The 27,105-nt window shown below is 42.8% G+C and overlaps 2 protein-coding genes across 8 annotated transcripts in view; one reads left to right on the forward strand and one right to left on the reverse strand.

The window, feature by feature from the left end:
* Positions 1 to 8: 8 nt before the first annotated feature.
* Positions 9 to 23,756, forward strand: HABP2 (hyaluronan binding protein 2). 6 transcript variants are annotated; one of them, XM_038140565.1, is made up of 14 exons: positions 9 to 153; positions 8,458 to 8,494; positions 13,398 to 13,523; positions 14,622 to 14,729; positions 15,161 to 15,277; positions 15,588 to 15,707; positions 16,341 to 16,512; positions 16,945 to 17,033; positions 17,160 to 17,388; positions 18,234 to 18,379; positions 18,714 to 18,848; positions 20,365 to 20,510; positions 21,389 to 21,589; positions 23,158 to 23,756. In XM_038140565.1, exons 1-13 carry the CDS (start codon positions 85 to 87, stop codon positions 21,563 to 21,565), a joined length of 1,671 nt encoding a protein of 556 aa, XP_037996493.1. In that variant the 5' UTR covers positions 9 to 84; the 3' UTR covers positions 21,566 to 21,589; positions 23,158 to 23,756. The 6 variants fall into 6 exon arrangements, with proteins under 6 accessions (XP_037996493.1, XP_037996494.1, XP_037996497.1 ...); XM_038140566.1 differs by having other exon boundaries at positions 13,398 to 13,502; XM_038140567.1 differs by lacking the exon at positions 9 to 153 and adding an exon at positions 12,395 to 12,541.
* LOC119702447 (nebulin related anchoring protein) overlaps positions 23,022 to 27,105 on the reverse strand; it is a 47,400-nt gene continuing 43,316 nt past the window's right edge. For both annotated transcript variants that reach the window (XM_038140564.1, XM_038140563.1), the window contains exons 39-42: positions 25,763 to 25,870; positions 24,789 to 25,100; positions 24,392 to 24,544; positions 23,022 to 23,217 (exon numbers count right to left, since the gene is read on the reverse strand). In XM_038140564.1, coding sequence (XP_037996492.1) covers positions 23,116 to 23,217; positions 24,392 to 24,544; positions 24,789 to 25,100; positions 25,763 to 25,870 — 675 coding nt within the window. In that variant the 3' untranslated portion in view covers positions 23,022 to 23,115. The remainder of the gene's footprint in view (positions 23,218 to 24,391; positions 24,545 to 24,788; positions 25,101 to 25,762; positions 25,871 to 27,105) is intronic.

Consider the following 27,105-nt stretch of genomic DNA (forward strand, 5'->3'; position numbering starts at 1 on the left):
GAATTAGCTTGGCCTCAAAAGACTGTGACTCATCTGAAAAATCATAGACAAGAAGAAAAAGCTAATTTCAAGAAAAAAACAAGGATGGTTAACAGTGCTTTGACACTTCAGGTTCTTCCACTGGTTATTCTCCTAAGGACCACATGTTTGGGCGTGAGTATGTTTTTATTCTCCTTTTCTTTCCATGTCCCAGCTCTCCTGTATCTGAATTTCAGGCCACTGAAGTGACCAAGTTAATACAACATAAGAGGGAAGCCCCATGGGTTTTTTGAAGCAGACATCTAAAGTGTCAAGGAATGGCTCTCCTGGGTGCACTGAGTGGCCACACCACTCCTGGTGGTCTGTGGTGGGGAGTATGGTCCCTCTCCTGGCCCTGGGCACTAAGAAATGCCCCAAAACCCTGGACTGCAGCATGGGCAACTCATCTTAAAATCATAGAATGTTTTGGGTTAGAAGGCACTTTAAGATCATCTTGTTCCAACCCCCTTGCCATGGACAGGGACATCTTCCTCTAGACCAGGTTGCTCAGAGCTCCATCCAGCCTGGCCTTGGGTATTTCCATGGATGGGCCATCCACCATCTCCCTGGGCAACCTGTGCTACTGACTCACCTCCCTCACCATAAAAACTTTCTTCCTTATTTCCAGTCTTCATTCTGAATGGACTAAATATCTGATTAAACAGGTCAGGTAGGCCCTGCCTCGGCAGTTTTGCAAACTCTTCTGTAAAAGGTAGAAGTTCCCCCAGCCATATGTTTTGAATGACTGAATTATCGTTGTTGCTAACATGGGAGGAAGGTTAATGGCAAAATATTCAACACAGCTAGGAGTGACCAGAGCTCTGCTCTGGCAGAGCTTGATATACTTTCTGACATCTATTCATCTCCTCTTTAAAAAAGACTGGAAGAATGACTTGTAATCAAAGGAAAGTTAAAAGTCAGTTAAAAAAAAATTCTTTTGTTCTTCCAAGCAATCAAGTAGATTTTCTCATGAAGGAATCTGAGGATCTTTAAAACATCTGCTTTCTTGGTGACTTTTCCTATGTGAGCAGGTTCTGAAATATTTACTGAAATGCATTGCAAAAATTCAGATGTTGACATGTTTAAATTGAATTCTTTGGGAAAAATACACGTTGAGGCTGTTTAATGGGGCACAGATTTTTTGAAGAAGTCTGGAATTTGAGATCAGTAATTTTCACAACTCAGTAGAGTAATTAATAATTAGTGTATCACCAGGACCCATGCCACATTTGGCCCAGTATGCATGTAGCTTCTTACTGAAGGGATCAGCTCTTGGGTACTTAAATGCCAGTTTTACAGACTTTGTGGGAACCCCATCTAATACAAATAAGCTCATCATGAATTTGGCAGTGTTAATTCATGCTCAGTTAGGAAGATGTGGGGCCAGTCTTAGACAACATGAAGTTTTGCCCAGATTTTTTCTAACAAGTCCTAAGTGTTAGATTGATTCAATGCTTTGACAGTCCTAATCTGACTTTGCTTTTAAAATTGCTATGGAAAATGTGGAGTATATCTCCCCCTGCCCCTGAAAATTCATTAACATTGCTAAAATGCAAAAGCAATTCTGCTGTCACTGAAAAGCAGCACGACAGAATATTCAGCAGGCTAGTTTTTAATAAAACATGCTTTTTCTTCATAATTAATATAACAAGGTTTTCTGGCTTAGCACTTGGCATGGATCCCAGAAAAAAAAAAAAAAAAAAGAGGGAATCAGTTGCCATGATGTGACCATTGCATGACAAACAAGTTATGAGAGGATATTTTTGTCTTAATGATTTATCCTGAAGAAAAAGTTGCACTGAAATAGTTTGAATGAAAAGATAATAGATGCACTTTGCTGAAACCACCGTTAAATTCCTATTTTCATCCTTTTCTGGAACTAACTATAATTTTTATTTGAATCTGGTTTTAGAAGTAATAAGACAATTAACAAATATTATTGGGGAAATATAGCAGAAGTCAAACATAGGTTTAAGCAATAGTTCATGCTGAGTCAGTCACAATTTAACAAGAAAATACTTGGATATTTGTGGATCTGACAGGTTTGGAGCAGAATCTTAAGACAAAAATTTTCATTCAGTTCTTTCACACTACCTGAAAAGAAACTGATCTCATCTGCATGAATGCATACTATTTCCATAAAAGGCATAAAGCTGCATGGTGAGCACTGAATTTGGTCCTTTGCTTTAGGATATGTGATGCAACAGCATCAAAGATTGTCTACAGACATGGCAGGTCTTCTTGGGTTGGGGTTTTTTACCCCTGTTTTTCATTTCACTTCTGCTCAGCAAGATACTGTAGTAGAAATATGCCTGCCATCAAGGTACGGTATTGTTAAGTATTCCTTAATTAATTAATTAATTAATTCAAAGATAAAGCCAAATAACTCTTCTGCAACTGAGTCTGTCCTCAGTTATCCAGACTTGTATTGAAGCAACATTTCTGGAATACACTCAGATTTAAATGACATGCTTAAATGTTGTGCTGAGTTGGGCTAGAGAAATCGGGAACAGGACAATAGGAAATTGGATCCCACAACACTCCAGGGACAGCTCTTTCCATACACCAGGCTGCAGCTCCCACTTAACAGTGCTCTAAAGTGATTCAGCACATGTTTGCAGGGAAAAAAAAAAGTTATTTCTAAATCTACAGGTGTTCAGATCAGGCCTTTTCCTTGTATCAGATATCCCTGCAAACTCACCATCCCTGGCAGTGGGGAGGAAGATTTGCAAGGGTCAGAGTAGCAGAGGTGGCTCTTCACTGAATATTTTGACACTTCAAAAAATTGATGTCCACTTAGTTGTGACGGAAAGTGTTTTGAAATCATGAGCCTTGCCCAATCCAATAACCAAGTGCACTTAGTAGTGGAAAGGGAAGGATAAAAGTATCACATTAAGATCAAACAATTGCAAAAAAGAAACCCTTATCATAAGGGCCTATGGAGAGCTCTTGGCCCACAGAAAGAGGATGCTGTTGCCAGCAGTGCAGGTCTTTCCTTGCCTCAGGCGCTTGGAGACCAACATTTTAGGGTGTTCCAAAGTCAGCTCTGTCTGATATCTTTTTCTAACCCCCAATGAATGCATTCCTGTTGTAAGCTCCCTCTGCTCCTACCCTCACCCTCACTGCAGGGCTGCACCACACACACAGGGCTTCATGCTCTGCTGTGCTGATCACTGTGAAGAGAATGCTGCCAAACCCGCCTGAATTTGGGGCCCATCAGGTGTAATGCCCTTCTGCAGTGTTCTCCTAAATTTGCCTGATGCAGCAGGAAAGCAACAAAGCCCTGGGAGCGCCCCCAGCTAATTTTGCACCGTGCTCTCAGAGAGGGAAGCGTTCCTCGCTGACCCCCCAAGGCAATCAGCTTATGCCCTGCAGCGTGCAGGTTGATATCCCGTGAAACTAAAGGGACTTAATGACTTTGCATAAGCTTTAAGTCTAGCAGTATAACCTGCATTCCCAGTGCTGGCTGCAGGAGTGTTTGATAGCACAGGCACTCATGTTAGTGCGTCTAGCTGGCTCCTGCAGCCCCCTGAAACACATTTGGTAGCTTCCCTGTGCTGTGGCGTCCAAGGCTGACCCCATTTTTCACCTGGGAGCACGAGTGCACTTCAATCACCAGTGAGCTTTGAAAACATCCAGCTGCTACCAGCCACCACTTACAGAGCAAAGATTAATTTGGGAACTTTGATCTCTTGGAAAACAGGAGCAGGTAACTCCTGAGCAGAGGACCAAGCTGGTTTCAGCAGTGCCTCTGAAGGATCTTGCTTTTTTTTGGATCCCTGTGGGTTTTGTATCAGGAGCTACCATGGGACAGGTTCACCACTAAATAATCAGCAAAATAAAGATTTAAAGTGTGAACTTCTCTGGGTACTCTGTGACTGGTGGATAAGGAACACATCATTTACTCTGATGCACAAATTGCAGTGCAGTGTGGAGGCAGGAGACGTCTTGTTAGAAGTGAAGAACTCAGAGGTTTTGGTGGAATCCTTTCAGAGAATGGTTTCCCAGGCTAAAAACACAACATGTGTTGCATGTGTGCTCCAGATGATAATATGCCCTGCTTTCATTATCCTGCAACCATGGCCTTGGCTGAGAAACACAATGTCATTGCTGGAAAAGCCACTTTCCCTTGAAGTTCAAAGACTGTCACTACCCAAGATGGTTGCAGGCAAAAATCTGGCCGATTGTAAGAGCATCAGAACTGTCGATTCCCTCCTCCTTTGGCAAGCAGCCCAGACAAAGGTTCCTACTGAGAGCTGTCAGCAGGATCAAGGGGTTCACTACGAGAAGGCAGTAGCTGTGTCTGCCCTCGTGGCTCCTTCATGGCTTGTGTCACTTGTGGATGGAAGTTGATCAAATATCCATCTTCATTCTCCAGTTCAACCCCATCCCACCTCCTTCTTGGCTGCAAAGCTGTGACTGCACAGATGAACAAATGAAAGCATAATCTTTGTTTTTCTGCCACAGAGGCCACTTAGTGACAAGTTGCAGGAGAATTCGCAGGACTTCATGCAATTGAGTGAATAAGCCAATTCCTTCCAATACAGTTTAATACTGGAATTCCTGAAGTGCTTTGTTGCAGTGTCTGTGTATGTATAGAGCTAATATTTGTCTCTCTTGCTACTCTGTTATGCAAGCTTGAGTGATTACACTGTTTTCTCTGGAAGTCTGTTTTGCATACATGGAAATTCACAGCATAACCCTGGGTTGTCACCTTTTTGCTCTCCTTCTCCACCTGCTTTTTTGTTTTAGTGATTCATTTTTATTGTAATAAGAGGTAGCAATGTACCCAAGACACAATAAACAGTTGAATTGCAGAAAGGTCCTGGCAGCTGTAAATAATTTCCCTTGAATTTGGGGCCAAATCTTGCTGGGTTTATTCAGAAAATATTGCTAGAGATTAACTGGACATTTTTGTCAGAGAAAGAGCAATAGGAGTCTATTCTGAGATAAAGAAAGCTCATGGTTCTGTCATTCCTGTTTGAAATCAATTCCATTTCATTAGTCTCTCTTTCTTAAGGAGTTGAAATGGAAAAATTGCATGTATCATATATGTACAAAATGCAATTAGTACAAAAATCTATTTAGCAAAATTTTGAAGGTTCTTTGGAGGGATGACGTTTTAGTGAAGTGCTAATCATTACAGTGACAAAATACAACAAAGGTCAGGTGAAAGTAGGATATTTTGAATTTCACCTTTTTGTTCTAGGAGACCTATAAAAGTAGTTGGCATGTAGGTGGCTCTGTAGTCAGCAGTGCACTGTACCCATGTAAAACGTCCTTCCTAGCTTTTTTTCTTTTTTTTTCTTTTTACTGTTTGGGAGGCTTTTGGTTGGTTTGGGGTTTTTTGTTTGTTTGTTTTTCGTTTTTTTGTTTTGTTTTCTTTTTTGTTTGGTTTTGGTTTGGTTTGGTTTGGTTTGGTTGTGGTTTTTTTGGGTTTTGGTTTGTTTTTTTTTTTTTTTTTTCAGTTTCTTTTTTATGAGCCTGAAGTAGTAAAATTTAAAATTGCTCTCTGCAAGTTCTTCCAGCTCTGTCCCTCATCACTGCAGAACTGCTATGAACAGAATCCAGTGATTTTATTCCCTCTTGAGAGAGCACACAAAGTATCGGTGTCGAGCTGCAGCAAGGAGACCGTTTGGTGAAACCAGCCCACGGTCTAATTTCTTCTCCCCCGCCCCCCTTCCTTTTGTTCAAATCCTGCTTCTCCTTGGGCTCAGTGTTGCACCTCGTCGGAAGGACAAGATCCTCCTCTGCTGGCCACGAGCAATACGGCACTGCAGGCAGGAGGCCCTGCCTTCTCTGCCCCTGCCTGCCTCCCTCCTGAGCCCCCTCCTGACCCCCACCCTGTGCACCCCTCCTGACAGCCTTCTTCTGTATCCATCTCTAACATCCTGCATCCCCATCCTGCATCCCACATCCTCTCCTGGAGGGGATGAAGGGGAGAGCTCCAGCACACAGGAGGGAAGGAGTGAGATCTTCCTCCTCCTCTGCTGCGCACCACCATGGCGAGCTTCAGGCCATGAGTCAAAAAGCTAAAATTTGGCCCTCTCCTGGCTAGCAGGGGTGAAAATGCTTCAAAAGCAGTGTGGGCTGGTGAGTGGTCCGAGGGATCCCAGGACAGAGGCGAAAACTCTCCATGCTGAGAAGTCAGCTCTGCCAGCGGTTTTGTCCCCTGTGGCTCTGCTGCTGCAGCTTGTGACAGGCACACGAGGAGGGAGAGCTGCAGCACAAAAGGAGATGCAGGAGCCTTACAATAAAGATTGCATTTAACTCCTGGACTCTCTATGCTGGGTGCTCCAGAAGCCTTTGTTCTCAGTAATATTTATATTGTGACAGCAGACAGAGGCTTACATCCAAAAGCAGGAATCAAAATCTGAGAGTCACCAGCCACCAAGCTACTGCCTGCTCTGAAGGATGATACTGTAAACCTGTGCATTGTTGAGGGCACCACTTCATTGCAAGAGGGATTTTAGGGTACCTGCCTTTCTGTGGTCAGCTCTACCCAAGTTTGGACAGGGCAGCAGGTGGATAACCTGGGAAATAAAGTAGTGCAGCACCATGCTGCATCTTACATCTTTCCTATTTCCTCGGGGCATGAGCATTGTGAGACTGTTATCTCCACCCTACAGCTGGGGAAACTGAGGCACAGAACAGCCTGGTGCACCTCACTCTGCCTGGGCTGAAACCCTCCAGCATTCCCTGGAGTGCCAAGGGCTGCCCCCAGTGCAGGGGCAAACCCACTCAGTCAAACCTTTCAGAGCCAAACCCTTTCCAACCCCTTAAGGCAAACACCTCAGCAGGGCAGCACAGAGAGCTGGAGGGCAAGGTCAAATGTTTCTTGCATCATCCTGCTCCCAGTGCTGCTTCCTTGTTCTTTGTTTCATCTGTTCCTCCAAAAGAGAGGAGTACACTTGCAGGGTTTGTTTTGGTCTGTGTTTATGGATGAATGCTATCACTAATTGTAAATGGAGCAATTAGACCTTTGCTTTATGTGGTCTCCATTGGGGTCTGGCAAAGGATCTGACGAGTGCTGTACCTGCACTCAAGAAAAATATACACCAAGGACAGGGCTTTTACAGCCTTCTCATTTACCATCATCTCCACACTCATTCAGGAAGGGCAATTGTGTGAGGATGCGTGTCCTTCCAGCTGCAAAGGATTTAGTTCTGTATGTGTGTGGCTCACTCAAATGCACCTGGGAAGGGGCTCTGCTGAGTGGTTCAGGGGACATTGCTCTCATTAAAGCCAGTGGGGAAGGGGAAAACTAGAGTTTCTGTTCTCCCTGGCTCAAACACAAGAGGGATGCAAAGGTGCCTGAAGCAAAAGCTCATTTATATATTCCAGAAAATATTCACAAATGTGAATTCTGAGCTTTTCTATTTTGTCCTGTTTCTTATTAATTTCTTCTGATTCATTTGTTCTGAGTCTCAACCAGCATTGTCTGAGAATGTCTTTCTTCTATATAGAATGTGTGATTATTTACAGTTAGTTGTATCTGTAGCAATGCATAGGTACACATAATAATTGTGTGTGTATGTATGCTGTCTTTACTATGTGTGTTAAATTGTTTGGAAATGCATTTTACTCCCTAAAATTATGTGAGGGATGAAGAATAGCAGGTTCAAATCTCTTTCACACCCACTGTTAGCATGTGTATCCTCACTGCAGGCGGGTAATCCTGTCCTCAGCTGGGATTTAGAGCAAGAGGGAAAGCAAACGGAAATTGTCACGCTGGGGATGTGTCCTGGTGTAGAGTCAGTGCCTTTCCTTTCAGACAAACCTCACTCACACTCTTCAAAGGCTAAGAGCTGTTTTCCTTCTTCTTCTGTTCCCTTTTGTTGCTTGCCCTTGATCGTGAGCCAAACAGGAAAGGCTGGAGCCCCACGTTGGAGGTGGGACGCATGGCATTTCCTCCTGGAGAGTGCCAGAAATATTCTCCTACATCCAAAGATTGTTGGCAGCCTTCCAGCTCAGGGGTCCAAGTCCCACTGGGTGCAAGGTCCTGGGCCATGCTGCACTGCCCAACATCCACTCTGCCCTGCCCAGGCACCCCCCAGCCTCCAGCTTTGGCAGCCACCTGGAGCATGGCCTCTGTCAGCATCTCAGAGAAGCTGGACAAATAGCCACTGTGCCATCACCTCATAAGCAAAGAGACAACTTAACTCATTCAGGTCAGGTTTGCCCCAAATCAGACCAGTCCAGCAGCTTAGACTGTATGCTTGGAGAAACCAGACCTCTCCCATGGGTTGTTGACATTTTATTACCTTTTTCTAAGAGCTCTAAAAATCTAGGTCAGTTAGCTCCAAAGTGGGGGGAGAACAGCCTTATCTGGGTGTCCAGTACTAGGGGCAAACAGAGCTTTGTACTGTAAGCAAAGCTCTGTGCTGGTTTTTGTTTTATCCAGAAAAAGGACTATCTGACCTTTATTATCTCATGCAGGCTTCCCATTTTTCCTTCTGGGCCAACATGATGAAAGGTAAGTGGTTTCAGTTTCTTCATTCCAACTTCTGCCTGCCACAAAACTGAGAGGCTGGCAACTTGGTTCATCGAGACCCAGTGCTGAATTATATTAACTTCATGGAGAGCCTTGCTGTGCTTAAAATATAGTCTGTGGTCAAGTAGAAAGTCTGTTTGACTTTGGACAAGTAATATGGTGAGTGCTTTCAGGCCTCCACATGTGCTGTGCCAGTGCAGGAGACAAAGCTGCATCATGTCCCAGCCAGGAGTGTGTCTGACACACTGGAGCCAAAAACAGAGGTACAGGCAGCAGTACCAACATGCAGCTGATCACAGGGTTCTCCTGGACCCCACCTGCAACTCTCAATTCTGTCCCAAACCAGGACTTTCTGCCTTCATGTGCTTTGGGGACCTGTGGGTGATGCAGTGGCCCATGGTCTGGAGAAAAGGTCATGGTGCTGGGCTGCGAACCTCACAGAAGGATAAGCAAAGAGCATATTTGGGGATCAAAACTGGGGGTCAAATAAATGAAAGCTGACTTTCCCCTGCAGCATGCAAGTAACTGTGGAACTTATCTCTGCAAGGCTTTGTCCCAAGTGCTAGAAGATTCAGAAACAAGCCCATGCAAGTAAAAATCGTTAAAGGCTGTGTCGCATTAAGATGTTGATAAGGGAAAAGCTGTGATGAATATTGTGTGAGGATGTGTAGGATGTGTGAGGATTTGTATATCCTTTCACAGCCTATGTGGTCCATGTAGAAGATTATGGTATTATTGATAAGTTTAGTATTTTTGCAGGTAAGCCCTGCTCTTTCTTCTCTTGATTTCAATGGCTCAGTTTATAATGCATATCTACTTAAATATTACAATAATTTTGCTGATTTTCCTGCAAAAAAAGGTGGATTTTAGTATGCACTCATTCTTCATCTGCATTCCTGTTCATTCCAGTGGTGTTTGGGCTGTCAGGTCAAACCAGAAATCTTATCTCTCATACAGCAGTGCCCAAATCAATGTTGCTTTTCTAACAACATGTGTATAGAAAACAAATTTCCAAATCATTTTTATGTCTGAGCTCACTATTTGGGTTCTGCAAATATTTGGCCACAGTCATGCACTTGACTCAGGGTTTACACAGCCTTGTGCAAACTGGTTGATCTGCCTTTTGATGGTAGCTTATCCCTTCAACAATTTCTTAACTCATTCCCTGCCTTATGGTGTATGGTCCTTACCTCTGTCCCCCCACTGTTCCTGCAATCTCCTACTCCCCATCCCCCTTAACGTCTCCACTCCTTCAGCCATCACGATTCCCCTTCACCCTGCATCCATCCCTCTGAGGAAAAAAGTGCTGCAAAACTGCTTTTAAGTAACAGCCACAAAACTATTTGAAAGGCTTTCTGGCTTTGTTGTTAGCTGGTCTCCCTTCTGTCTGAAGCTGCAGCTACTCCCAGCCACAGCTCGCTTGGAAGGGAGGAAATACTGTGAGGTCTCATCTCTCAGATGAGACGCAGAAGTAAATGGGGAATATCTCATTATTTAAAATACAGTCAGGATTTCAGCCTCATAAAAATAAAACTGCAATAATCTCAGAGCTGGGGACAAAAAGTATTTAGGGGGGTGGTAGGAAAACTCGTCCTGCTTAAATTAGGCCAGATTTCAGTCAGTCTCCAGAGGTTCAGAGAGCTTGAATAAATGCTGGGTACTTTCTGGCGCTCTTGATGTGTGTTGGCAATAGGCTTTAACTCTGCACATCACTCATCTTGACAACTGCAGTCCAACAAAGTTACCTCGCAATTCAGGTCACCCGATGGCATCCTAATGCATCACTTTCCCACTTGGAACATTAGTCATCACTTGATCCAGGGAAGGTTTTGAAAACAGTGTGACTGTCGGCATTGGGCTATCTGTTCTCTCCGTAACAGAGAGCCCGTGTCAGCTAATGAACAAGGGGATATTGATCAGAAATCCATTGCTTGATTGACAGCTCTTGGCAATGTGAAAAACTGCAGATGAAAGCTTGCACAGTTTAAAAGATCACCCAGACCTCAAAGCTGATTTGAAGCTTTAAAAGTCAATCTCTGTCTATCAATTATGGGGGGATTTTTTGTACTACACAGAGGAAAGTTATTCTTTGAAAATTTGCATGCAGGATGTCTAATTTAATTTCATGTAATAGTCACATTTCAGTGACAAATGTCAGATCACTGCTTTTTTAAGCATGTTAAGGTTTTCCAGCACTTACAAAGAACGAACACTCTGATTTAGTAATATGTTTAAATCAACCAGTGTATCAGACTTTGTGCTTTAATTATGTGCTCAGATAAAAAAAAGTGTTGTTTTTGCTTTACTAAACCTATGGCTTGTTATGAATAATTTAAAAATTTGGAATGGGAGCACTTCTTAAATAAGAGATGTGGAAGCCAAATAGTTATTTAGTGTCAAAACAGTGATAAATAAGAAGACATCTCTTAGTTTGATATCATATGCCCCAGTGAGGGTTTTCTGGTCTTTGTTTTTCACTGCTTCATGCAGCTGGAGATGACATGGAGCAGCTGGGAGATGGGAAACATCACTCATATGACCTGCAGGAGCTATGTCTGTTTCTCAGTTTCATGAAGAGGGATAATAATGGGGAAAGCAGGGACACTGGTCATTTCTCAGTTCTGTTGCATTCTTACATCACCTTGGCTGGTCTCCCAGCTAGTAACTTCAGCTTCCTGACTCCCATATCCACACGGGGAACAGGGTACCCAAAAGGCTTTGCTGATGTCTTCTGAGCCCTTTCCACATGCACCCTGAACTCCATGCCTTGGCCATTAAATTTCTTTAAATGGTAATGGTAATGAAAAATGGTAATGCCAGGCCTTGAGGGCATTGCTCAGGGTTGCCTGCTTTACCTCAGCCCTGGCTACCTGAAGCTGCCCTCTTCAAGGGCTGCTGAGTGCCAAACTGGCCTCAGGTGGGCTATAGCCCATCCCAAAACCACCCCATCAGTACACATGGGGGATTGTGCCCCCAAACCTCGTGAATTACATCTTGGCTCTCTTGTTTACAGAAGAGTTGAACTTGAAAATCGTTCATAACATGTCAAGTAATTACATAAGTTTTCTAATAAATGATTAATCTGTTGCTGAGAAATCACGCCAAACAAAAATCAAGTGACAGTGGTGTTATTTCTTAACAACGCACACATTGCAGTTGGCTTAAAAACCAGGGTAGATGATTTTACAATGGCTTAGCTATTTGTGTTCATTCAGGGCACTAATTTTTCCTCTGTTGACTCAGGAGAGTCCTCTGTAAAGCATGCTGGCATGTTTGCAGTCTGCCTTTCGCAGCCGTCGCTCCCCTGTTCATCCTTCATAACTTTAAGCAGGTATATTTTTCCATAAAAAAGGATATCCCATCCTTCAGACAGCATCTGTGGAATAAAAGCCAGCATGCCCCTCTAAGATTCTGAAAATAAACAGGGGACAAAAAATCAGACTACTTCAGACAGTTCCCTCAACCCCAAGTTGTTTGCAAAATCTCCTCTCCAACAAAGTGAACTTGGAGGCTGCATTTCAGGCAAAACTTCCTTTTTGTTTTTCTTCCTTAACTACATCACATTAATTTTAATTTTTTTCAGTGTAGACAATGTCCTTATCTTTCAGCAAGATCCTTCTGTTCCTCAGCAAGGCGTACACTCCTGCAACACTTGCACATAGTGGAGACTCAGCTCCTGTGGAAATAATGAGCTGAGGAAAAGGAGTCTTGACTTGACATAGCAATAAATGAGGTGAAACTTTCCTCTATTTTTTTTTTTTTGTGAGAAACGAGAGTTGGCATGTAGAAAAAAAAAAAAAGAAGAAAAAAAGATGGTTCTATTTTAATATGAAATATAAAACACTCATTGTACAAACGTGGAATTTCTTTCTTTTTTTTCAGAAGCAAAGAAAGAATAAAGATAAAGGCTGCAAGTGAATGAATGAGGAGAGAAAACTAAGATAATGCAGTCGATAATCAGTTCAAGGCAGAGCATTATCCATGGGGCCATCGGTCCGGCCCTAGGGGAGAGCTTTTTAAGATGTCTCTGTACGTAGCTTAGCTTTGCTCATTACCATAGCTTGTCTTTGAAACACTGGAGTGGCTTCCACTGGCAAGAGCTGTACCCGTGCAAGGAGCCTCCAGTCCACTTTAATCAAACACCCCCTGCATGGCTGGCAGAGCCACGCTCCCCATGGGCTCCGTGAGGGCTCTGGCTGCTGCAGGCCACGGGCTGGCAGAGGCAGGGATGGGCTCCTCAGCACAGCTCGTGGCTGCAGTGCCAGGCCCTCGCTGCTCCAAGGCTGTTTTGTGAGTGAGAAGTCACAAAGTCGTGCAGGTGCCTCGGGCCCTCTGTTCCCCCAGTTGCTCTCAGGATGCGACTCTGTGTCCCCGCACACAGCAGGGCCCCTGTGCTGAGGAGGGCCCTGCTTCACTCTCTGCAGCAGTGGTGATGGTCAGCAAAGCAGAGGGACAAAGAAAATCCCTTCGTCTTATAGGAACTTTAATCTCTTTTTGTGCTGTTACCAGCCCCATCATCTACCCTGGCTGTGGTACCACAACTCCTTATGCCTTTGCCTGGAGAGCCCTGGCCTGCATCCCTTCTGGGGCATCCTGGCTGTCACCACAGGAGCCAACTGGGCAGCCAGAGCCCCCGTGGCCTTCAGGAGCATCCTTGTGGGCAGCACTGGGGCCAGCTGCACTCAGGGTGAGCACTAGGTGAGCTCTGCCTATGCCAAGGAAGAGCTGAACAGCATCTTTGGTCCTCCAGATGGTCACCCGCTGACATCCCAAATCAGCAGAAAGGGAAAGTACTCTCCATCTCAGGAATAACTTCTTTCACAACTTGTCTCCTTCCAGTTTTAATTCCTCTGTTCTTTCACTCTCTTCTCACCCCTCCCTGCAGATCAGGCTGATGACTATGAGAACTACTACTATACAGAAGCAACGCAGGACACCAACCTCCAGCAGGAGCTCTCGGAGGAATATAGCTGGATGGAAACATCTTTAGGTGATATCTTTTACACGGAAGGTACCTGTCAGGGGTGGGCAGGATGGCAAGAGGGGTAAAATCCCAACCCTTTGCTTGAAGCATAAGTTTGGCAGGCCTGGCTGCCAGCCTGCTCTCGAAATGCCTGCATCAAAGGGATGAGTTAGGAGAATTGTTTGCAGTGTTCTTCTTTGTATTTCTCTTGTAAGGATCCTGTGTTTTATCTCCAGGTTTCACAGGATGGATTCTGATCATGCAGAACATTTCTGATTGCTACTACAAAAAAGCACAGGCTTATTTGTCTATAGACACTGTAAGATTTAATTGCTGTTTTCATGGGATATATGTTCTGTATTTATGCTAGGAACCAAATATAGAGCAGGTTTCTTTTTTTTTTTTCCTTCTTTTATCAGTTGCAGGAATGTTATTTCTTTTGTTTGTTTGTTTGTTTTTTTGTTTTGCTAAACTTCAGGAGAACAGGAAAAGATCCTTGGGATTGCTCAGGGGACTCAAAAGGAGAGGCAGGGAAGTTGCCTGTAACAATCTCCAAGTTTTGCCCAGGTACAAAGCAGCAGAGCTGACTTTGGGCTGTCTCCAGTACCAATTGCTCCTGGCATCTCCACTGGACTGCAGTGAAGATGTTGAGCACAGTGTAAGGAGCAGCACATCAGTGACTTTCAGCAGGTGTCAGCTCCCTTTAGGAAAAAGCCACCCAGAGGTATGGTAGAGTCTAATGGTAGTGGATGGCTTTTCCAGGGGAGATTTAATGCTGTGTTCCAAACAGGACATTGCCGAATCTGCATCACTCCAGACTCAGTGCATGGAGGGAGACAGCCAGAGGCAATGCCACAGAGACAAATCTATCTCTGATCAAAGGAAGGGACTTGCCCCATTACAACTCTGTAATAGGACAAGAGGAGTAGAGGATCTCCAGACCCAAAGCTATGAGCCACTGCAGCTTGGAATAAACTCTGCAGCAACTCACACCACTCCTGTGGGTGCTGAGTTGATGTACAAGCGCAGCACTTGTTACAGAGGATGCTGTGCCCAGGAAGACAGACTGGCAAGCACAAAATGCAAGAAGAAAAAGCAGGTGATGAAGGTTCAGATGCTGAAAGATCTCCATCCTTTCTTCTGCAGACTCATGCTCCTCCAACCCCTGCAAGAATGGTGGTACATGTGAAGCCAAAGGAAGTGACTTCAGCTGTCACTGCCCCGAGCCATACGGTGGGACTACATGTGAAAAAGGTAATGGCTTTTTTGCTAACCTACACTCCTTATTTTGGCAGGTAATGCTACTGTTACAACTTTATAAACCTGTTGTTTGCTGAGCTGAGTGTTCTGACAGCCCAGAGCAGTCATGTCCATAGTTCTTAGGACCTCATCCGGGCCAAAGTCTGTCTAAAGATCATCCAGTGAAATAAACTTCAGGAGTGCAGAGAGTGCTCCTCTGTGCCTTGCAAGGTGGACAGTGGGAAGCTGCTCATTGGTACCGCAGATTTATCTATCACAGCCATAGATGTTGTGAACAAGAAGTGAGATCCCAAGTCCACATCTGCCAAATGAAAGCCTCCTTGGAGCATCAAGGGAAGGCATCTTCCCATGATCTCTGCAAGGGCACAGATCTCTGCAAGGGCACACAAAATGCTGATGATGTACCTTATTTATGTTTTCCACAGTGGAGGACATGTGTCTGGAGAAGAACTGCCACTTTGGTGACTGCCTGATTTTATTAACCCCACCCTATTTTAAGTGCAGCTGCAAGCCTCCCTACAAGAGACCCTCCTGCCAGCGTGGTGAGCACTCAGCTGGGCACAAACTGGGGGGGACAGCACCATGGCCAGTCTGCCCATTGCAGAGGGTGATCCTGCCCTAATAATGCTGCAGCTCCCATCCATCACTGGCCAGTGATGAGTTATGCTTGGTCTGCAGGGTGATGGTTCAGTCACTGGTAAAACCCCCAGAGATACGCGTTTTACAAGATTTCATGAGAACTCAAAGCCAACAGGCTGAGTGGGAGCTCTCCCCATCTTCCACTGGGCATGTGAGTGGCTGTTTAGTGTTCAGCACATTGACAAGGCTGTTCTGTGTTTTCCACATTGACAGCATCCAAACAGTGCAGCCCAAACCCTTGCAAAAATGGAGGCACCTGCATACGGAACAGATACAGATCAAAATTCACCTGCAAGTGCCCTAAACCTTTCAGAGGGAGATTCTGCGAGATCGGTATGTCACAGCCCCTCAGGGGGAGGGGTGAACCTCCAGAGAGCCAGGGGCTGGCTTCCCCCTCCAGCCAGACTATCTGATGCTATTCCTGTAGCATCCTGTGGTGACTTCCTGTCAATGCTCCAAGAGCCTGACACTGGGGCACCAGGGACCTTGGAGAGAGGGCCAGAGGAAGAGGCTGACTTCTGCTGCTACTGCTGACAAAGGGGCTTGAAACAGTTCCCATCTTGGTGTTTTCTAAGTGTGCTTTGGCAAGGTCCCACTGGTGCATAGTCCAGAGTCCAGAAGTCCTCAGAGGTTGCACATCACAAAGGGAAGAAATGTCAGGATTTCCTTAAACATTCAAAATCAGACGTAGTGAAGATGCCTGCCCAGTTGCCTGTGACTCCCCAGGCTGAGGGGACTGCTTCTGATGGGTGACATTTGAAGTCAATCAAGGTAGAAGATGGACAGATGTTGAGACATTATTCTAATTTCTAGCCTGTGTACAATAAGGAACAGAATTATTTGGCCCAGTAGGTGCTTCTGATCCTCCATAAAATGAATGTCAGACAAGGAAGGGAAGGAAGAGGAACCACTCTGAGCAAGGAACAACACAAAAGACATTTTCATAAGAGTGTTGTCTTTCTACAGGACCATATGATTGTTATGAAGAGGATTCCTCTACTTATAGAGGTAGAGTGAACCAAGCAGAAAACGGCAGGACCTGCCTGCACTGGAATTCCCACCATCTCTTGGAACATCCTTTTAATGCCTTTATGGAGGGTGCTGACTCATATGGCATTGGTGAACACAACTTCTGCAGGTAATATTTTGAAGAAGGAGCTGTAGAGGTCTGTATCAAAGAGATCCTTGAGGACAAACTGCTCATGAATTTGAGAAACTAATGGTATTAAGATCTCACATTTTTTTAGACACTGTCTGCCCATAAAACACCAGAATGTTAGAGATACCTTCTCTAACCATGCTGATACGAGGCTTCCAGAAGCTGGCCTCTGTTTTGAACCAGTCCCACATTTTTCTTATGGCTAAGATAAGGAATAGGTATGGAAATAGTAATATGGCTGTATTGTATGCCTCGCTCAGGCATCTTCTTTGTCAATCTTATGAAGTATTATCTTTGTTTATCTCCCATATGGGAATACGAAGCTTCTCCCTAAGAATCCTCAGCTCCTTCACTGGCTTCATGGATATTTCCCCATTCCTGCTGGCTGATTTTCTCAACTGTTCCCTTCAGGAATCCTGATGACGATGAAAAACCCTGGTGCTACATCAGGAAAAATAATGAAGTGGATTGGGAATATTGTGATGTTTCACCCTGCTCAGGTAAAGAATTAGAAGCAAGTGATTTGGCAGCACGTAGGTGGTCTAGAGCAGCAGGTGACTCCCTGCTGCTTAACTCCAGTCTGATATTAACTCTGCCTTATACATCTGCTGTCTCTTCCAATGCAGCTGAAGAACCGACAGAACCCCCTACAGAACCCCCTGAAATATTCCAAACATGTGGACAACCAGAAGTTCGTAGGACACTCAAGAAGATCTATGGTGGATCCAAGGCTACACCTGGAAAACATCCCTGGATGGCATCTCTGCAGAGACAAACTCCAGATGGGAATATACATTTCTGTGGTGGAGTGCTAATTAAATCATGCTGGGTTCTTACTGCTGCACACTGCCTTGAGTAAGAGCATGTCCTATCATTAGGGTAGATAAATGTATAAAAATCAGGATGGTTAATAAAGGCAGCTGGGTATCCAAATTATTTGCAATCAAAATGATTGCTGGGAGTCAAAATGAAAGGAAAACATATATGCGGATAGAAAAAAATTTAATACATGCATAAAATATCTATATAATTGAAAATGGTGCTTACTGAAATAACAAACTTCAGCTCCACTCAAACAAAATGAGCTAAAGAATTTGTGTGAGAGGAAAAAAGGAGGAAAGTAGGGAGATTTTGTCATGTGTAAAAGAAGAACTCTATGCAAACCTCAGGGGATATTGGGATGCCCTAAGCAACATCACCCTATTACATCAGAATTAAGTTCTTCAAAATAGCTAGCTCAAAATATTACATTTCCTCCAACATTTGTATTGAATCAGTTGGAAACCACCACCCTAGGAAACAGGTAAATTACATGTTGGAAATAATTTCAACATATATGATTTTAAACATGCTCAGACAATGGCAAGTAACTCTACTGCCATGGCTACATGAACTGCCCCTCGTCATCACTGCCACAGTAATAGACTGTGCACACTGCTACTCTGCTCTAAAACGCAAAGAAAATCATGTACATGCAGCTTTAAATCACTTTATTCCATGATTGCAACAAGTTAAGAGAACAAGCATTTTCCAACACCGCTGCTTTCCTACCTAAGCCTTCCTATAATGATTTTAGGAAATCTTCTGGCCAAGCTTTACAATAGGAAGAAATATCATGACCTCTTGTTATGAAAAGTGCATGTTTACAAAACCACTGATAAAAAATGTCTGTATATAACTGACTTTTTTTTTTTCCCCAGAGATGTAAAAACAAAGATCCAAGTAGCCCTTGGCAAGCAAAACCTCAAGAAGAAAGAGGATCATGAGCAAATATTTGATGCAGTGCAAATAATTTTACATGGCAACTACAGAGAAGAGACAGGTTATGCCCTATACAATGATATAGGTAAATCCTTTATTTGATACTCCTGTGGCTCACCCCCAGCCTTTGTTGTTTGAAGTGCCTTTCTCCCACTAAAGACAATGTAAAATTCTCATTGATACTATGCTCTGGAAATAATCAGGCCAAATTGTGACCTAGACCCATTTGGATCTTGGGATGTAAATTGTGATGGGCAGGCCGAAGTCACTGCTCAGGAGGAGCCAAACAAAGGGAACAGGTCCAGGGGGGCAAATGGGATGTTGGGTTTATGCAGCTTGGCGTGGCAACAACTGCTAACAATAGTCAGGGATCAAAATTGGCTCCAAATGCATTCTGTTATTGTTTATCTCCTCTCCAGCACTGGTTAAACTGCAGCCTGTTGATGGTTACTGTGCAGTGGAAACAAAGTATGTGAAAATAGCATGTCTCCCAGACTTCTTCCTTCCTCCTGGGACTTCCTGCTTCATTTCTGGATGGGGCGACACAGAGACAGGTACTTGTGGGCTAACTGTATTTTGGTGGGTGCTCCAGTGGCAAGGTGGGCTGCTACTTTCAGTAGCAATTTCCAGACCCAAATGAGGACCTAGGCACTGGTGAAACCAAGACATGGAATTAAAAAATAAATTCAGCTAAAACATGCCATGCAAATTACTCATCAGCAGAAATCTCCAACTGCTAAATCAACCAAACCTGCCAGAGTTCTGATAAGATGCCTGATGCATTTTTTAGCCTGCTATCCAACTCTCCATGTCATGGTTTCATCTGAAGCCAGCTACAGAAGCAAGGAAGTATCAAGAAAGGCTATCATATAACTTATGTGTTTCCAGAGAGCACCAAGAAAGACAGGAATTTCCACATGGTTTTCCAGCCCATTGGGTCAGATAAAGCCTTTTGAAAGGAGCATCTGGACCTTCAGATGTACTGAAAAACAACAACAAAAAAAAAAATCCCAAGCTTTTCAAGTTCAACCAGCTCTATCCAAAAACCTTTCTTGCCCACAGTAAATCCTAAGGGGAGAAATTATTATTCTTAAAAAAAGATAATAGCAATTTTCTGAAAAATGCATTTTCTCATGTTCTGATTGATGTGTTGCTGTGAAGCAGCAGAAGGAAAACCTGTCACTGAGGCTGCAGTAGGTGCCCTAGTGCTTTGTGACTGATACAGCCTGATACGATCCATGCAACTGAATTCTCCCTTCACATAACTCCCATTGAAGTCCCCAAGAGACAAGTGTGTTCATTTGATCAGAATGTACCAACAGAATTTAATGGACACTTTTTTTTAAAGTTCCAAATGAAGTCTCTCTTAAAAAGGGTAAGGGAGATTTTACGGGTCTTTTCCCCCTAACAAAGAATATCAAGTACCCTGTACGTGTTCAAACTAAATGACTCCTTCTTTGAGCAGAGCTATTATTAGCATTTCAGGAAATCACTGCAGAGATGGAATATTTCCTGAAACTCAAGCAGAACCAAACTTATAAACCACCTTTAATTATCTACAGATGTAGTGCTTTGAAACTAAGGCTATTGCCTTTAGATGTCAAGTTATGTCTTTAGATTCACTGTAATTAATCATTGCCCTTAAATATTGTATGATTTTCAGTTTTCATCTGTTTCATTAGCTTGCATGTTAAAGCATCTAATAGTACCAGTCTGAGAAGTGCTGAGCAGCTCAAAGTCCCATGGGGAACTCTGGGAGCTGCAGACAACCAGCACCTTGGAAAAGCAGGATTACACAGAGAGAGCTGATTGGAACCAAATTCTGAATACCTGACTAAACTTTCATTTAGACAACAACTCTGTCCCGAGTGAAACCTCAGGCTCCAGCTCATTGGAAACTTATCATTTCAGTCAGGTAGTTCTTTCCTTCCCAGCCTAGCACATGCATCATCCCCCCTTCTCTTCCCCCCTCCCATTTGTTTGCCAAGCAAGCTTGTATTTTGAATAAAAGACAAGTTACGACAGGAACAGGAAGAAAGTAACTCCATTTTTTTGGTGCACATCCCATAGGTGACCCATCCTATGAGCTGTTAGATGCCAACGTCAAGCTGATTTCGCAGAGGAAATGCAATGAACCCAAACTACATAACGCCAAACTGGATGATAGCATGTTTTGTGCAGGGAAACTTCGGAAACCCAGATTCGATTCCTGTCAGGTTTGTGGCTTTTTCTGTATTTGAACACTAATTTTTTTTTTGGTGTAAAGAGTCAGGCTGTGCAGAACTTTGGCAATGTGCTGCATATGTATCTGTTCTCACATCAGTGTATTTCAACAGCCTTTCTGCAGTACACTTTGAGCTGTACATCCTTAGAGCTAATATTGCCACTGTCACCTACAGGCAGATCTGTGGAATCAAGAGACTTCTGAGGCAGTTTGTCATAATAACCTGAAAACTTGCTCTTTTTTTCCCCTTCAGTTTTGTTATGGCCTCTACCTTGACTGCCAATTCTAATCTGATTTTCACTATCAGAGCTAAGTCTTGCAGGGAATCAGTATTGATGTTTCTTTTCATTACAGCTAACACAAATGTGAAACAAGTTCATACTTATACCACTGAAAGGGAGGAAACAGTTTGAACAACACTTCCTAAGGTGCAAATTACCACTGTAAAGCATATTTTGCAAAAGAAATCAGAAATAAAACAAAAGAAAATGCAAGTAAGTAACTCAGAATAAGGCTATTTTGAGGAGTGTGAGACAGCTTAAGTTTTCATTAATGCCAGGGATCCCATCTTTATCTTTCTGAGTTCAGGCTCTGAATTCCTTGTACTTTCAAGCCTGGGAAATTTCATGTGACCTTGTCAGATTTATGTCACAGACTGGAAAAAATTAAAGCTTACAGCCAAAAAGTCTGGTATCATTTGATCTGGTCACAGAACTGCAAGTCCACTTAGGGACTAAGCAGCATCTGATGGTACATCTGTTAGGAAAAAAACATCATGACAGCTTCAAAGTCTTGAGATGAGAGAGAAGCATTCTGATTTTGGTTACTATTTTGCTTCATGCTTTGAACATGTATTCTTTCCTTCCTCAGGGAGACTCTGGAGGCCCACTTACTTGTGCAGAAAATGGCTCCTACTACGTATATGGCCTTGTGAGCTGGGGTGAAGGATGTGGGTTAAAAAACAAGCCAGGAGTTTATACCCAGGTGACAAAATTCGCCAGTTGGATTAACACTGCAATTCAGTCTTCATCAAGATCACGTCATTAGGAGAGAGCTTTGGAATGATAAATGGTAAGATTGAGAGTTTTACTGGTTTTATTCATTCCCTAAATGCCTCATCTTTGATGAAAAATATTACTGATATTTTCTCATGGCCTTCATGGGGCATCCTTCATCACCATCTTGAAAATAGCTTTAAGAGTGTTAGCTGAAATGTCAGTGACAGATTTTCTGTTGTGGGCTTTCAAATAAGCCCACATTTTTTAGCTAAACAGATCGGAAAGTAAAGCTACTCCATTTCTTCCCCTAAAAAATCAAAGGCCCTGACACCATGTTTCTAGATCTGCTTTTCAAGCCAATTCTCCCAGCTCAGCTGCTGCCAGACATTTCCTCTTCCCCTCATGCTCCTGTCTAAGATGTGTTTTTTCTGCACTCATTGGACCCTGACACCTCAAAGCTATTGGTGTGTGCTCTTAAAGCCAGTACCATTTTTTACACACATAAGAATCACCATGTGGCTGAGTTTGCAAGATTGAAGCCATTGGAATTTCCTGAGAAGAGAGGATCAGGCAGGACAATTATTTTTTAAAGCACTTTTGTGGGTAAATAACTACAAATTTTATTAGTGATGCATTTCAGATTGAAAAACCAAACAAACTTTCAGTACTAGAATTATCCACTTTATTGCTGACTAGAGAATAGTTACATGTTATGCTCCAGAACTACAATGGTTTATTTGTACTTAACCAGTGAGAGCTAGTAGTACTAAATGCTACTAAAAATCTGTCTAAAGCCATTGGATAATTTGAGAGTTCTCATAAGAGGTACCTGTCAAATTGTGTAACTTTTGCCCAATGATTCTGCACAGAAATTTGAAAAACAAGAGATTGGTATTAAATCAGGATATAAAGAATAGACTTGTTTGTGAAGAGTCAATTTCTTAAAATAGTGATGGTCACTCTTCCTTGAATTCCAGGGTTTCCAACCTTCTCTAAGCAGCTACCTAATCTGTCAATAGCTACCCCTACTACAAAGAGTAATTCTGATGTTTCACTTTGGAAGGTTTGAAAAAGACTGAAGAACTGATTGTGTCCTGAATACATCCTGATAGTCTAGAACAGATTCCCTGATGTCTGCTTGCCTTTGGCAAGTCAGAGATAACTTTTCTCCCACCGGCCTTCAACTAGTTCATCTCTTAAACCACCTGAATTGCGCTTTTGTTCTCTCTAAGGTCAATGGTGCCAATATTCTAGGAACATAAAAATCTCCAAAAATTACAAACATGGAATAAGAATCACCTGATTTATTCATTATAAATTATTTCATATTCTACCATCCATGGTACAAAGCTGAGCCTGCCAGTCATCTAGTACTAATTTCATTTACAGCTTTAAATAAATAGCAGAATTTGTAATACATTCAGTGATGAATCACAAAGTATCCACACAAAAATAAAAAGATCAGTTATAAATTGCAATGTTTTGGTTGCCTTTTAAAACAAAAATTCTTAAAAGCCATCTATTGTGTTTCCCAGAAAACTGGAAAAGCTACAGGATTTGCAGGACAAGATGAAAATCTATGTTATGTCATGTTTCTGTTTACTTCTGATAAAGCTGCATTTGCCTTCTCTTGACTTGCAGAATTTCTGAAGCATCAGGATTGACTCCAGCTTGCTGAGATCCTTCTGTCTCCAACTGGTCCTGTAAAATCACACCCCAAAAAATTGTGAAACCAGCCAGTGGATAGAGGAGGATTTTAACTATTATTCTATAACAACGTTTTCATATTCAAAATAACACAACAGGCAAAAAAATTAGGAAAATCTAAATCACTGTTCTGCATGGAGTGAATTTCTGCTGTGGAGAAGTGCAAAAAATGGACCTGTTCATGTAAGTTAGATACCTCACATACCAAAGGACTAAATGTGCTCAAGTCTTAGTTTCTATTTTGAATCCTAAAAAAAAAAAAAACCAAAAAAAAACAGCAAACACCTGAGTTCCACATGGATTGCACAACTGTAGGTTTCCCTGGGACCATCAGGTCACTGTCATACCTTTGGCTTATGAAGATACTGCCTGTAGCTCCCACTGCCTCCATATACTGAACCATAGTTTTCACTTATTTCCTGAGTAACTTTTGGGAATGTAAATCATGGATATGTACTGTTTCTCTTGGTTTGGATTATTGTTTGACTTCTTACCAAAGTTAACAATTAAATGATCAAAGTATTTGAAGTGCAGTACTTCTCTTCTATTGTAGCTGAATGGTTCCTAACTGTAAGGGCTACGAGATTCCCGTATGGATTTCTGCTCTCTTGTGCTGGGACACTGCAGACTGGGAGTCATCCAGAAGGAAAGCCTGGAAGATCCCTGCTTGTAATATCTTTAACCTTGAGCTGGACAGAGGCAGAAGAGACTGGAGCATTGCCCCTTTGCACAAAGCCTCCCACAGCACACATTATCTGTTAGGAGCCTACTCTCAGACTGTCAGTACAACTGCCAGTGGAGATTACATGGCAACACAGAATTACATGGCAACACCTGGTTCCTGATGAAATTACGAAAAGAGAATGGGAGTTCCATGGGGAGTCCCTTCTGCTTCTGCTTGCCTCAGAGGTACTAGGACACTTGGAGGTCTGACATCATCCACATGTTGGGGAAAACACATCCTGACATGACACTGCTGAATTCCCTTCAATGGCTCTTTAAAATTGAGATGTACACTAAGGCACAAAGCTTCATGAGGGAAGTGCACATATCAGACAGTAGGGAGAACTGTAGACTCCAGGGAGCATTCAGAAGTGTTAGACAGGATGTGTGCAGGTAAGGAGCAGAGCTGTTGGGATTTGTGAGAAGGATGGTTTGCTCTACTTACAGCTCCAGGTCTGTACTGAGTAGAAGGCTGCAGCAATCCCATTTCCCGAAGGTATGCCAGCTCAGCAGCTCTTCTTGCCATTTCAACTTTGTGAGAGCCTGGGGGAGTCCAGCCAATGCCTCTGAGCCAGTTCAAGTCAGACTTGTATTTTATCTGAGAGAATGAAACAAGCACCATGATGTCTTATTTTGTTGAGCTCTAACCAAATCACACCCCCTGGGTATTCAAGAAAGAGCATATAAAGGAGCTGAAGGGTCAATAATAAACAAATTACTCATTTTTAGCAAGCAGACTGTGGTTCTTTCAAGGTGATTTTGTTGGCAGGTAAGGTTTGCAAAGGAGATTGCACAGACAGCTCCCAGGCCAGGAAAGGACCGTGTCACTCAGCCACACTTACATCACTCTGCAGCTTGTAGGCCTGCTTTGCATGTTTCACGTTTAGCTGCTCAGGGTCCCAAGTGTATTGGTGCAAGGGCTGCCTGTAGTTAACATTGCTTGCAAGCTGCTGGCTTCTCTTGGCATGGAGGAATCCTGGCTGGTTGAGGTGACTCTGGAATTGTGCCATGTTTAGGGCATAATCACTCCTGTACTGGAGGTCACTCTGGAGTTTCCCCACTCTGAGGACATGTCTGATTTTGGGATCGTCATTTGCACTGAGGAATCCAATCTGCTGGCCTCTGTCTCTCAGGAAGGCTTCTCTGTATTTGTACTGCAGGAAGTGCAGAGGAAAATCTCATTTTCACATTCAAATTACCTTCAAATTCTGTTATGAAATAACTTATCCTCCCCCGGCTATCAATCATGCTTCCTGTAGTGCACAAAGACCAAGGGTTTGTTTGATATCAAACCACATCTCCTAATCTAACAAGACACTTTAGAAGAATTACTTTTGTGCTCATTTTTAAAGGAGTGGAAAGACTTAGGGGGCCCAAAATGCTCATCTCTCAAAAGTAATCAGAGATCCTCCGACTGTTGCACTCTTGGGTATACACAATACAGAGCTCAACCAATGAAGCTCCTCCGTCTTTAGCTTTCTTGCCAGCTGTGGTCTTGTGTGTTCAAAGATAACCCACTTTATCCTAGACCATGCTTTAACTATTCATAGCCTAATACCTATATTATTTGATGAAATCATAATATGTCTTCTTCCCAAGAAAAGCTCTTGGCACATAAGAACAGCCTGGTATTGGACATTATTAATGGTTGACTTCAGTTAGAAATCTTTGCACTTTTAACCAGCACTTTGTTTCATTGGATCACCAATTTTCCATACCAGAACAATGTTCACTCATGTAAAACTTCACCCATTTTTGCAGGATGGAGTGGCTTGGGAAGAGGGTTGGGAAGTGTTTGAAACAGAACAATTCTTACATCACTAGCAATCTCTCTTGAAGCCTTTGCTGTCTGGAATGGGATGGCGTCAATCCTAAAATCATAGCCAGATGCCCTTGTCTGTTCCCAAGATGTTTTATACAATTTCTGTGTTGAAAAGAAAAGAACAAAAAAGTCATTTTCCCCCTGCAGTTTCTTAAACGTAGTCCCATAACTGCAATAATAAATGTTTTATCCTACTGGGCTTATTTGTATCAAGAGTCATCAGTACTATCTCCAAGGTTTTGATCCAGTTCTATAGCACTTCAACTTCTTTTCTATTCACCATAATGATAAAATGCCTCATCTGAAAAGTGCCACCAGGGTTTCCTTTTGTACTTGAATGTGGTTGTTTTTGATGTGATTTAATTTCTATTAGAAACTGTGATGCATCAGTCACATCAATATTGCATTGATATTGCCCTTATTCTCTCTTTTGATGCATCCACTCACAGTGTCTTGGGTTTCCTGGCATCCTAATTTCAATACCAGTTATTTCAAGCTTTTCAAATGATCCTCATCTCTATCCCCAGCCACATGTGGCTTCATTAACTCATGTGGAATAACAGCCGGTTGTAATGCGACTTTGAGGATGTGAATCACATTTACATCCTGAAGAGAAGTTGCTCTAGATTTGGTTCTTGTTCCATTAGTAGCTTTCTTAAAATAGCTTCCAGTCTGCAGGTCCTACTACACAGCCGTGGTATCTTAGCTGACACTTTCAGCTGTCCCCTTCTGATTTTATTCATTTGCTTTCTGTAAGTCTTTGATTCACCCCTCCTGAGGTTTGTGACCGTAGGAAAAGGAGCACAAAATCTACTCCACATTTTAAGACAATCTTCTGTTTCACTGGTGACTGTAGTGCTAGGTGGTAATAAACTTGAAAGTAAATTTAGATGCCAGAAATCCTGCAAGACAGCCAGGGCAGGAGCAATATAAGCATCACTGTACACCCTGCTAATAGGGATGACCTTTCATTTGTGTGCAATCCTTGCACGTAATATTTGACTTTTTACATTTTCCTCCATTGCTTCAAAATGTAATTTCTACTTGTTTCTTTCACCTATCTCAAAGCTCCTAGCAAACTGAAGTCATCCTGACCCTACAGGTAAAGCTATTTAGTCAGGCAACAGGACAATAGGAATAGACTGAGTTCCTATGTATGAGATAATGTGGAAACAAATTCTCTTTAAACTAATTCCACTCACTGATTCAGTTACATCCAGATTGATGACAACTATGCCTAAGGGATCATTTCAACACAGTGTTACAGCTTCAGAAAGGTAGAATACATAGTCTAGGAAAGAGACTCCCTCACTCAAACAAAATCAAAAATATTTTAA

The sequence above is a fragment of the Motacilla alba genome, chromosome 6 (genome assembly GCF_015832195.1).
Source record: "Motacilla alba alba isolate MOTALB_02 chromosome 6, Motacilla_alba_V1.0_pri, whole genome shotgun sequence".
In the NCBI taxonomy this organism is placed as follows: Eukaryota; Metazoa; Chordata; class Aves; order Passeriformes; family Motacillidae; genus Motacilla; species Motacilla alba.